At 32.2% G+C, this 12,796-nt stretch overlaps 3 protein-coding genes across 3 annotated transcripts in view; 2 read left to right on the top strand and 1 right to left on the bottom strand.

Moving 5' to 3' along the window:
* The window catches only part of LOC108917476 (histone-lysine N-methyltransferase setd3), a 37,802-nt gene extending 35,551 nt beyond the window's left edge, over positions 1 to 2,251 (top strand). Inside the window, exon 5 of the mRNA XM_018724096.1 lies at positions 720 to 2,251. Coding sequence (XP_018579612.1) covers positions 720 to 997 — 278 coding nt within the window. The 3' untranslated portion in view covers positions 998 to 2,251. The remainder of the gene's footprint in view (positions 1 to 719) is intronic.
* A 3,288-nt stretch (positions 2,252 to 5,539) lies between these two features.
* Positions 5,540 to 8,395, top strand: LOC108917385 (ras-related protein Rab-32B). The gene is made up of 6 exons (XM_018723944.1): positions 5,540 to 5,752; positions 6,343 to 6,375; positions 7,499 to 7,652; positions 7,706 to 7,766; positions 7,840 to 8,020; positions 8,159 to 8,395. The coding sequence occupies exons 1-6, from the start codon at positions 5,626 to 5,628 to the stop codon at positions 8,293 to 8,295; spliced, it is 693 nt and encodes a 230-aa protein (XP_018579460.1). The 5' UTR covers positions 5,540 to 5,625; the 3' UTR covers positions 8,296 to 8,395.
* LOC108917386 (mitochondrial import inner membrane translocase subunit Tim9) lies at positions 8,347 to 8,983 on the bottom strand. The gene is made up of 3 exons (XM_018723945.2): positions 8,770 to 8,983; positions 8,620 to 8,715; positions 8,347 to 8,570 (listed from the first exon to the last, which is right to left on the bottom strand). The coding sequence occupies exons 1-3, from the start codon at positions 8,830 to 8,832 to the stop codon at positions 8,433 to 8,435; spliced, it is 297 nt and encodes a 98-aa protein (XP_018579461.1). The 5' UTR covers positions 8,833 to 8,983; the 3' UTR covers positions 8,347 to 8,432.
* Between the last annotated feature and the right edge of the window lie 3,813 nt (positions 8,984 to 12,796).

Raw genomic sequence — 12,796 nt, 5'->3', positions numbered from 1 at the left:
TGTCCATCAAGCGGGGTGGTTTTCGGTAAAATATTTTTGTATGGCATTTCTAAAGTATATAGGTTATACAAAAAAATGAACCTCGACCTAATGCCATACAAAAATAGCAATACCGGAAGTCAGGAAAATTTTGGCCCGGGTTTTGGTGATTTATTACAGTACGGCATATATACTGCAAGTTTCGGATCGATACATAGATAAATTTTTAAGCGACGCCGTACATACTTGCTGATACAGGGGTTAGGAATACAGGGTGCAACCCTCTATTTGTAAGTAGCATATGGGGGGTATTTTATATAGAAATATTTTTCAGTAATGCCGTACATATTTGTCGATGCAGGAGTGAGAAACCCCGGATGCAAACCCCTATATTCTGACCCTTATGGTTTCCGATCATTGAAAAATGGTCGGCATTGTTGCTAAAACATTACTTAAGATGTAAAATAATTTTTAAGTAATATGCCGTTAAAAAAATCACCAAAAACCGGGCCAAAATTTTAAGAAAATCCTGGCATCCGGTATTGCTATTTTTGTACGGCATTAGTCGAGGTTCATGCTGGGTCAAATGACCCCTTGAAAATTTCCGATGGGCTTGTAGTCAATTTTATTTCACGCTCAATATTTCTGACCTTTGTTATGCAGTAAAACCTAGTATTTCCTTAAAAAAAAACAGGTAGAGATATTTACTAGTTTATATGCGTACCTTTTCATTCCTCCAGAGCAACTCCAGCACTGGCTGGACAGCGACAGAAGCGGCGATCTGCAGTACGCCGCCTGCGCCCTAGACACCTCGGTGGAGAAGAAGTCGTGGAACTTCCTGCTGGCCAGGCTGAAGCTGCTGCTGGGAATCTACAGAACGACGCTGGAAGAAGACATCGAGTTGCTGAAGGAAAGCCAGCTGACCGGCAACAAACGGCTGGCGGTAAGAATGAGGGCAACCGAGAAAAAAATCCTTAGAGACACCGCCGAGTATGTGGAACAGTTCGTCAAGCAATAAACGACTTTTACCCGAGAGAAAACCGATAGAATCTCGGATGTCGTTAACTCAATTTATTTATTAATTCTGTTTGACGTGATTTAGCTAATTATCCTGCTTGTATTTATTTCTTAGCGGTTACCAAGGATCACATTTATCTTTGTTTTAAGGCGTTCTGCTGGAAATAAATTAAGTATGTATTTGAAGATGTCGCAGTTTACCTGATTAATATAACGATTGCTAAAATTCTATTCTATTTGTACATGGCGATTAGTTCCCTTCTAAAACCAAAATGATTTAAGTTAATTTTAAACAAACATTGAAAATAGAACTCTCTGTATGTACCTATAGAGGACAGATAGGATATCTTTTACTCATACAGAAACGCACCAGCTTGAAAAATTTTTGAAAATTAATATAAAAAGGTATACTTATTCGAAAATTATTTTTTTTAATTCTAACCAACTTGTAAATAATTTTTGTCATTTGGATTCCAGTTCTGGCAGAAAATAGTTCCAGAAACTATTAAAATAGTAAGTAGTGGTATTTTCAACACATTTTCATTTAATTTGTATCATAAATAAAGTGTTCAACCATTGTGAATTGTCCTGGAATCTGGAACGCAAAGCAAAGTCTTCCTGTTATTGCCACGTATTTTTAAAGTCATTATGAGGTTGGTACTAGGTATAATTGAATTGGTAGAATGTCATTTTTCATTTACTTAATGGAAAACATTTTAGATACCCACCATTAGTATATATGTATCTACCTTAGAGCATATACTACTAGAGGCAGTGTCCCAGTGGCCGAGAGTGTAGCGGAGGTTGTAGAGAAAGAGGGGTATAGGAGGGTATATTATGCTATCTCTCCCTAGCAGCACGCGATTGGTTGCTGTCCTCTCCCCCTGTCAATGGCAGAAGCAGCTGTTCACGATAGAACCAATCGTATGCTGCTGGAAAGAGATAGCAAATACCCTCGTATACCTCTCGCTCTTTCTCTACAACCTCCGCTACACTCTCGGCCACTGGGACGCTGCCTCAAGTAGTATATGCTGTAAGGTATCTACGCTTCGAGTTGCTACTGTGATACACAAATCTGATTTTGTTCAAAACGCGCCCACTCATGACAATTTAAACCAAACCAAACAATTCTCTAATATTTAAATATTTGTTGACTGAACTTTTATATCGCAGTCTTTGACAGTAAACTGTCAAATTGTTTTGCTAATCCTATGTAAATAAACTGCGTAGGTGTTTGTTGAAATAAAGTAATTTGCTGCAATTTGTTTTTTGTTTGTATCCTTGTGTTTTCAACGCTGAACGGGATTTAGTTTCAAGAGTTAAAAACTTCATTTAATCTAGCACCACGCGAATTATTCTTCTATAATATCTACGGATTAGTAGGTCGCTCTCTGCCATTAGTGGTAGGACTGGTAGGCATTGAGTAACAGTGCCAAGGTATGACACACGTTGTACGATATACCTATCTCACCCACATTCAGTAATACAGTGTTAGAAGTTTGACTACCTTAAATTTGACAGATGATAGAATATATTAACATAAAGTTAAAAAATAACTTACGACATGGGTCCTAAACAACCATTTCCGAGAAAAAAAATTATTAAAGTCTCCAACTTCATGTACAAAAGTTCCATTAATTGAAGAATATTGGCATAACTGCGTGCATAGAATACCATAAAATATCACTCTTTTGAACGTCTTTATGCTTAATTCTAAAAATAATTAGCGTTGTAATAAATTTAAAATTCGATAAAATTCATATCGAGCAATGTGACAACGGCGCGGCGGTTTATTAACACGAAGTACTAAGGTGTTCAGCAATCACCAATACGCAATTCAGTTGGTATCTGGATTGGACCGTGTCGGAGTGTTTTCTGCATACCACTATTTCCTTTTCTTGAGGTATTTTCCAGCGATGCGCGAAAATTGGATTGGAAGGAGTCGTGCGTGCATCGAAAATTGTGGTGGGCATTTTGAGCATATGTTGTAGCTTGTTTTGTACTTGTACGTTTAAAAATTACTGAATTTTGCTTTTTGGTAAGTACCTACCTAAATTATTTTTAATACGTATGATTATTTGGACGACGTGAATCTTTGGGTACTTTAATTATAAATATTTTTCAAATACATAATCCTGTTGTAAGAGATTCATAATTACTAAAATTCGAGCTAAAATTTAAGCACAACACTATATTCGTACTACAAAATTGATACATTTTATTTCAATTATTTGAAAACTGGAAACAATTGTATTGAAATTTACAAAATGTTTCACAATAATAGTTGTTTACATTTTTTCCGCAGGACAAGTCCGCCGCGTGCACACGTGGTGTGCATCAGCAGGTTACGCGCTGTTGTCACGTCGTGATGAAACTCCCCAATATTAATACTCGCTGTATTTTGAAAACTGTTAATTTTACGCCCCTATAATGTATAACTTTTTTGTTTATTTATGATTACTCTATCTCAGGCTGAAGTAATGGCAGTCAAATTTCTTACACCCTGTATATTTGGGATGATCTGGACACAACAATGTAGTCATTTAAATGCCAATAAACCCAATACAAATGCATATACATTTATACTAAGTAATTGTGACGAAATACTTATTAATGGAGCAACTTTATCTACATAATAAAGGAGAAGTATTATTTTTATAACAGTTTCAAAAGAAGTTCACTAAAATTAATTTCAAAAGTTACTGCATCGATGTGGAAAATTAAACCAAGTAAAGACTAAGAAAAGTATATTAAAGCCACAAAGGAAATCTTCATGTTGTGCCAAGCTGAACCGGAAAGTCTAAGGCTTGATCAAAGGTTTGAAAAGCCCTTCATCTCCTAAGCTCACTGCTGATGTTTGAAAAATTGTTTTGTTTCTTTTAGTTTCATTAATATAATTTGAAACATCCCTAATCTTGGATATTTTAATACATAAAAATTAATATATCAAATAACCAATTATGTTTATTATCAGCAAAATGTTATGCAGGCTGAAAATCCGTCAGGAAACCCCGGGAGGTGATTCTACGGATTAAAATAATAACAGTGTGTAATGAAATTTTTTTCGAATTATCAGTTGTTTGCAAGTCAAAGTTAATTTTTTTTAATTTTTCTATTTAAATAACATTATTTAGTTCAAGATCGATTAGTCTCTCATTAGCACACCCACTAAGTAGAACAAGAATGATTAAAAATTTGATGTTTAATAAAACTTTAATAGGGATTTCCCGCTAAACGGTTACATTTATCGGCTTGAATAAAGAGTACATATTTTTTTCTGATATTGTTTCTCTTTTCAATTATGTTTAAATTTCTGTGATGTCTAGCAAAAGAAAAAAAGTTATGAACAAAACAAATTTTGAGTTCTAGGCAAAGTGCTCTCTAGCGTTGCATATTCAAACTTTTCTCTGACTGATTCAATAGAGCTTCATCTACTTAGTGGGTGTGCCAAAGGAGAGACTAATGGAACTTGAATTAAATAGGTTATTTAAATAGAAATATAAAAGAAAATTGAACTTTGACAAGCTCGTAAGCAATTGAGAATTCGAAAAAAATTGTCATTGCATACTGCTATTATTTTAATACATAGATTCATCTCTCGGAGTTTCCTAACGGACTTTCGGAACACCCCGTATAACTTCCTATACCTACCTAGGGATGGTTTTTCCAAATGGTGGGCAAATTTATTGATGGATCATTCAATTCATATAATTAGTATATACAAGGCAGGTAGAAAAACCATTAAGCAATTAAATTTAATCTCTTAGTTGAATAATAGATAGGTACAAACCTGCATTAGAAACGGGCAAATAATACAAAATAAATCCACTCCCATGAAGACGATTTTAGATAAAAAAAAGGTCAACTTGGTGCCTGAGATGAGCATTAAATAAATAAATAAAGTACAATTGAGGTATAAATATAATTCACAGAAATTGAAATTCCCAGAGAAGGAGGATACCCTGTTCTGCTTTGAGACTATGTAATAAGTGGCCTCATATAATGGTGACCATACTTTGCATTAGAAGGTATTGTAGAGAACGTTGATCTAACGGGCTGTTCCATTTAAAAGCCGAAATCTCAGATTTCAGCAAACCAAACTGCACCCTTCTACGTCGAGAATTCGATAAATAAAAAAGTTACGGGGTGTTCGCCAATTTAAAAAAATTTCGTGATCTAATAAAGCCCCCTCCATGTATTTACAAGCAGAAAAACTAGGTAGGTATTCTTCAAATTTATCTATTAAAACATCTCTAATAAACTGCTCCGGTCTGATTGATCTTGTACCTCTTACAATAGTCGAGATCTACATGCTACCACTCGAAAAACAATCACTCAGTAAACACAGTCTATCGATCGTCCTTGAATGCTTTAGATCTCAACAGGTATCTGTACCTACAAACACACCAAGTACACTATGCTTACGTCAGATGGCAGAAAGCTAAATCAAATCTGATAAAAATTAAACAATACCTGTTTGTCGTCATTTATCAGATATGAGCGGCAATTCATCTAGATAAAAGTTTAGTGTGACGCGCGTGACGCGACTTACATCCACCTGTAAATTGCGATATAAAATAAACAAACCTAATTTTCTCAACTACGATTCATATTGCCGTAATTACTAATATGACTAGTTTAAGTAATGGCATCACCAGGGAGAAAATTTTGAATATAAACGACAGTCTGAGAATTAACAATTTGCATAAAAAGGAACTTAACTTCAAATTTGTAATTATAGGAGACTTTGGAGTAGGTAAGTCAAAATCTTTTTTTTAATTCATTTAATTTGAAATATGATGATACCTGCATACTACCTTGAAATATCTATTTAGCTAGATACTATTTTCTTATATTCGCGTAACAGATAAAGTGTTGATTGATTTTAAAATTATTTTACGCAAAAAATGCAGTATTTACTTGAGGCAGAAATAATAAATTCATTAAATTATCTAGTTTTAAACATTTAAAGGGGAATACCTACTAATACGTATAAAAAAAACGAAAAAGAACTTAACCTGCAAAATCTGCGTATTTTTTTTATATGTGAATTTACTGTTAGACTATTATTTAAAATTGCATATTAAAATATTACAAAGATGTTACACCTAAAATCAGTTATTTCACCTTGTTGCAACACCAGTTACTTAACATTTTCCTGTTATTTATTTCTACAGCCTGAAACCTAAAGAAAATCAGTAATTTGTTGTTTCGTATTTGATTCTGTTTAATTTCACAAAATTTGAGATTAAATCTATTTAATTTTCTGAAATCAGAACGAGTTTCATTTTTTAAATATCTGTATATGATATTTTCTTATCAACTTTATCAATTTTGTTGTTCCAGGGAAAACATCAATTATAGGAAGATACACAGAAGGTAAGCTATATAACGACAACAATGTTTAAAATAGTGTATCGTTAATTATCATCTGTAACATTTATTATGGATTTCCTCAGATACCTAAAAAGCTTAAAATCCAATATTGAAATGGATCTAATCTGGCATTACAGCTACCTATCTAAAAGTGCTAAATATTAATCCTCAAACTGCGCGTTTAATAGTACAAACAATAACCCGAAAGTTATATAATATTATTGTTCACATTCCTGGAAAATCGATACGGACGCATTCTTTGAATAGTTTTAACTAATCAATATCCCGCGTGGCTAAGGAATAGGTCCATTTTACATACTTAAGGAGAAATGAACTTGCCCTAAAAGTCACGCGTAGCGAAAGTTAATAATTATTTAACAATATTTAATAAAACCTTTTCTGCTTTACCAAAGTTTTGTATTTGTTTAAAAAACTAATTGTTTAGTTACTGCTTAGTAACTTTTATCAATCAAATGAATTTTTGTACCAAAACGGAAAATACTATGCCAAAATAAAATATACATTCTGCAGATTGAAATTAACATCTTGTTATTTCAAAAACGATGATTCGAAAAAATATTCTTAAATTTGGAAGAAAACGCTCCTTCATTTTTAATATGTTGTGATACACCAATACACCAATATTTATTAGTGCAATTTTAATAAAATTTTCTCATCTAACTTTTTGAAGAAAACAAAATATTTTGGTTTAATAATGGAAAATATAAGCAATTCAAATTAAACATACATTTAGAAACTTAAGAACAGGGTGAGAGCTCTATTATGAAACCCCCTGTAGACAATATTTGCCTTAAATAACACTTTCATCATAGCCTTTATCAACCAATGTATTCTACACAACTGTATCAACCATTTTTTTAATATTTGAGAGAGATCCTACCTAAACAGAAATATGCAGATGTTCCTCTTAAAAAATATCAAGTTTAGTAAATACATTTTTGATAGAATGTATGATGGTCACTAATAGGATGCTTTCCCATTAAATATTAAGATTCTGTTACAGCTAATATGATGAACAAGTAACACCATACTTTTATATAAATATTATTTATATTTGCCACTGTATTTGATTTCTACTGAAATAATAATTTACTTAATTCTTTAGGACAATTTTCAACTTCATATAAGATAACAATTGGAGCTGATTTTGCTATAAAAACACTGGAGTGGGATGAAGACATTCGAGTCAACCTTCATTTATGGGATATAGCTGGACACGAGAGATTTGGCAGTTTAACTGGAGTCTTTTATAGACATGCGTGAGCATCAACAAATTATTTGATAATGCAGTTTAACTCACACATTTTTGCAGGGTAGCAGCTGCAATAGTGTTTGATTTGACACGGCCAGAGACTTACTCATCGGCAGAAAAGGTATATAGTGTTTTTATTTTTTTATTACTTAATTTTGGAGCAATTAAATATAATTTCATTTTTGTTTCAAAAGTGGATTTTAGATCTAAGAAGAAAGGTACACTTGCCTGGAGGATTACCAATTCCCGTAGTTATTTTAGCTAACAAAGGAGATATAACTATTACTACACTGCCACCACAAATAGAAGATTTCTGCAAGGCAAATAATATTTTGGCTTGGTTTATCACATCAGCAAAAAATAATCTTAACATAGGTTTGTAATATAAACTCTGTTCTATAGCATAATAGGTTTGAATTTTACTACTTGCCGTAATAAGTATGTAAAGAAGTTGGATTATTTTTGTATTGGTTTCACTGTCTTTAGTTTTTTCAATTAATGATATATTTTCAGAAGAAGCTATGATTCGCTTAACAAATGCTGCCATACAGAACCATCATAATTTACAGTTCCCCCTAATAATGGATGATATTGTAAGTTTAACGAACACATCAGAAAATAGTGACGTCAAAAGAAAAACCTGCTGTTGAAGACTACTTTTACACACTTTTAGGAATCTCAAAACAAAAAAAAAATGGATATTATTTAATATATTTTTATAATATAAATAACAAACTACATTTTAACAAATGCAAATAAACTAATTTTTTATCTAAAAATTCACCACTCAACTTGCTCCTTTCTCCATTTTTTGAGCGGCTGCTATAGCACTTTCATTGGCTAATACCTGAAATTCTTGAAAACGCTGGGAGATTCTTTGGTTTACTTTAAGGAATTTCTCTAAACAATTTAAAGCGCACTTGTCCTACAATGATTTATTATACTACATGTTTAATATGGATTTAAATACTCACCTCTTTTCCTTTTATATTCCTTGAGGTAAAATCTGATATGCAATCGTTAAAACAAAGCTCCGTTAATTTATTATATGATATTAAAAAGTCTTTGAACTAAAAGAAATAATTAGGTAAGGTTTGTAAATGTATAAATATGTCAGTACTTACAGTTTTTATTTGTTCTCCATCAATATTTTCTATTCCAGTTCCAGGAGGTAGAGGCACACTCATTTCGGCAGTTTTAAGGGATTTTTAGTTAACTTTTAACGTGATCAATAACTTTTTTTAGGTTATGTCACTCAAACATTCAGCGTAGACCATAGATTACACAGATTACAGATTACCATTATTTCTTATCAAACTTAAAAAAAAAAACAGGGAGCTCACCCTGCTTTAAATATCGATATTATAGAATTCTAATTTAATCACGGTCTATTGAAATTTTAGGCTTTGGTGCACATTATATATAATACTAAAAATCTATTAGTATATTCCTACTAGACCTTGGATAAAAACTATAGTACTTTCTATCAATTTCTAAAGGTTGTAACTTTTAGCTGAAAAGCAATCTTTAGCATGTCTCCACAAATTATACAGATTACCACTAGATGTCGCGACATGTATTAATTAAAAATCAGAACAGCTGTCAGTGTCAGCTATCTAACCGTATTTACCAACTCAAAATTTCAGTTACTTACGCGCGGTTTTGTATATTTAAGTTAATTAAAAACTTGTTTGTAAGAATTGTAATCAATATTAAGTAGTTTCAACGTGTAGTGCTTAAAATATGTTGTGTTTTCTTCATTATTTTGTGAATGCAGTAGGCAGAAAGAAATTTCGGTGAGATGCCATATCCTAACCTAAATTTTTGTTTACACACATAAACAAATCCAAAATGCCTCAAAAGGATGCGCCGAAAAAGACTTCTGTCTCTAAACTAGCTAAAGAAAAACATGTTCGTATTATTAAACATTTTCAGCCTATATCATATAGTAAAGAACATCGCAACTATGAATTGCCAGAAGTGGACAATGATATAGATGTTCAAGAATATTTAAATAAAGTAACCAATCATCAACGGTTTACTTACCAAGAAAGAAAACCCAAAAATACCAAAGAAATATATACTAAAAATGAAAAAATAACTAAGAGTACCATTATAACCCGTAAAAGAAATAAACGTGGAATACTAGATAACACAGAACCTTCTTCTAAGTCACAATCTTCACTAGAAAATATAAATCATACTATTGAAATACCGAAACCATTTTTAACGAGGAAGTCAAAATCTTTTTCGGTTAATAGGAAGCCATCTAATCAAATATCGAGGCAAATAGATAAAAATAAAAGCAAAAACATTCTTATTTCTAGTAGTTCTCCGAATTTTAACGAAAACTATGTTACTAACTTAAAAAGAGAAATTTCACAAAGCAGGTGCAAAACAGCAGATGCCTGGCTAGACACTAAACTATATTTAATGCACAAGAACGAAATTCACAATGAAAAAGTTAGACACCTGCGCGAAGAAATAAGTAAACTCATCAACATCGATTTAGAAGAAAGAAAAAAACACGTTACTGATTTAAAAACGGAAATAGCCGAATTTAAGAGGAATGATTACATTGCTGTTTATAATGTTGAAACTCACACTAATACTGAAATCGAAAGCGAAAATGATGTGAAAACTGATGAAACTAATAAATCTTCTACAACTTCTGTTGAAGAAACAAGCAAGGAAGAGAATTCTGACATCGAAATGGTAGATATGAAGGCTGTTGCAGCATTAAGAGAAATTGAGGAAGAAACAAATGAACAAGAAATAAGGAGTACTGATTTAACTATTGAGGTCTCAGTTGAGGAGAAGGAAAAGCCGACTTGTGAAAAACTATGTAAGCAGAATATAACATGTTTTAGTTACAGTTATGGGCGTACGGACGCGCGGGTATGGGAGCGGGGAAAAGGGCACCGTAGCTTATATTGAATGTATAGGGTGAGCCAAATTCGACACTTGGAGGGTCTCTCATATTTTCCGAAAAGATATAAAAAAGTAATATGAATGCCGCGCCTTGATGTCTTAATTAATTTAAGAGACATAGGGCGTTTTTCAATCATGGCTGTTTACTTATAGCTGTTTTACATTCACAATTTATTGATCAATTAATTCATGAAATTGGACAAGTGTAATGCACCAAATCTGCTGTCAAATAACTTCATGAATTTATTCATCAAGTTCTTGACGAATTAGAGCATGTTCTAATTTTCGTGAATACTATTCAGGACTTGGATTTACCATTGCGCCCCATTCTCCTCCCCTAGCAATTTTTTTAGTTATTTTCGTTAGTCTTTTGGCCTGTACAAATACAATCATCGACTAACAACTTTTATATCTATTTTAGGTTTACTTGAGGACAAAAATGCAGCGAATGCGGGGTGAGTTATTTTCATTTCTATTAACTATTCAGATAGTATTAAGTATTAAGAAAGAACATTAATTATTGTTTGCGTTTTTCAAGAACTCGCCTAATTTTCGTTACGCGAGCGAGTTTTTAATTCTCTTCCAAACTTATTTGTTCGTTAGAAAAACGGATTCGCAGAATTTCAGATGACTAAATTTATTTTGTTCAGTATTACCCGAGTTTTTTTATTTTAAATTATTGGCTGTCCTCCAGATCGTATGCTTTGTTTAAATAGGAGAATTCAAAACAACCGGGCTGTTGACAAGCGGATAGTTTTCTATCAATGAAATAGTGGATTTGATCTGCCAAATTCTAACCACTCGCCAGGGTTCAAAAATTTCGTTTTTAACGATCTATTCCCGTTTAAATTCGTGTTGGTAGAGGATCTCCGCAATTCTTTTGCTATGAAAAACAAGTCGACTCCTATTGCTGCTATTTATAACCGTTTTAAAATGAGTTTTTCATTTAACGATTTTTGACCCAATATATTGTTCAATCAATACATTGGTCAATTTATAAGTTAAAAAAATTAAAGCTATATACCAACTTTTACAATAAAAATCAGTAATGATACCAGCAAACTGCAAATTATAACTAGTTCTACATTTTATAGTCTCACTAATATAACTTGTCCAACTTCTTAATCAATTAATTGTGTCAAAAATTGGATGGTAAATATAAAACGGACCTAAGAATAAAGATTCGGATCTTACTAATGGAATTTCAGTTTTCAGCATGTATAGGATGCGATAGACAGATTTTGATTCATGTCATTATTGTTATTAATTAAGATAACTTAGTTTAAATGAAGAGCGATAATTTCAAACATTTAAAATGATAATAGTAATAACAGTAAATGGAATATGGGTAGACATCTTAGAAACCATCAACCTCTTACCTACCCATGAACGACATTGAAAACTTGCTCAGATAAATATGGAATAACATCAATTTATCAAAAAAGGAAACCGTTATTGGAAGTATTGGTTGATTTTCTTATTTGATTTTGATACTGATTGAACTACAATTTGATTCACCGAAATATTCGTACAGGAAGTTTCAAGTTTTAGCAGAAAAACATTCTCTCGTATCTACATTTAAATGCCGAAAACTGAAATTCCACTAAAATTTTCTATTTTTCGATAATCAACCTCGAAATTGGAGCATATTTTTAATAGTGCACTCTGATGTGAAGCGTATTCTAACAAAATTTTGATGAAGTACATACACGAAACGTACCCAAATATGTGTATAGTGTACAAAATAATGCCTCCTACACTGAAGGTAAGTGTTGTTTAAATATTACTTATTTATTTCTTTTTTTAAAACCGCTAAACCCGATTTGCTTTTGTACTTTTTTAGTAAATTTTTTATTAAGTTGTTTATTATTTATTAATTAATTTATAAAATATTTTTGATGATATTCATCGTCACTCAAAATGATCGAATGTTATTGACTTGAGCAAAAAGTTATGTGGTTCCCTATGGAATAGCGTGGGGTTGGGGAGATACGAATAATCGTGAGCACTGGAAATACTGAAATACTCTTATGTACGGGGTAATCCATTATTCTCCCTATGTTTCAATTTACTTCTTTGCTATTAAGTTATTTGAATGAAAAAGCGAACTTTTTACATACGTCTACGTTTTGTCCGAGATTATTGGCAGCAGTACGGATAATTTACTTAGAAAGAAGTATTCAGTGTCACTACAGCAATCTGTCAGCGATCTGTTGTCGA

The sequence above is a fragment of the Anoplophora glabripennis genome, unplaced genomic scaffold (genome assembly GCF_000390285.2).
Source record: "Anoplophora glabripennis isolate ALB-LARVAE unplaced genomic scaffold, Agla_2.0 scaffold4, whole genome shotgun sequence".
Classification (NCBI taxonomy): Eukaryota; Metazoa; Arthropoda; class Insecta; order Coleoptera; family Cerambycidae; genus Anoplophora; species Anoplophora glabripennis.
Note: the sequence above shows the minus strand (reverse complement) of the source record. Positions and strands in the feature narration are given on the sequence as shown.

Bases quoted from the DNA above. Each gene is read 5' to 3' on its own strand.
- LOC108917385 (XM_018723944.1), top strand. From the start codon at position 5,626: ATGACTAGTTTAAGTAATGGCATCACCAGGGAGAAAATTTTGAATATA. The intron at 6,376-7,498 runs GTAAGCTATATA...TTAATTCTTTAG, and splicing joins TATAGGAAGATACACAGAAG to GACAATTTTCAACTTCATAT. The intron at 7,653-7,705 runs GTGAGCATCAAC...ACATTTTTGCAG, and splicing joins GGAGTCTTTTATAGACATGC to GGTAGCAGCTGCAATAGTGT.
- LOC108917386 (XM_018723945.2), bottom strand. From the start codon at position 8,832: ATGAGTGTGCCTCTACCTCCTGGAACTGGAATAGAAAATATTGATGGA. The intron at 8,716-8,769 runs GTAAGTACTGAC...TATTTCTTTTAG, and splicing joins ATGGAGAACAAATAAAAACT to TTCAAAGACTTTTTAATATC. The intron at 8,571-8,619 runs GTGAGTATTTAA...AAATCATTGTAG, and splicing joins GGAATATAAAAGGAAAAGAG to GACAAGTGCGCTTTAAATTG.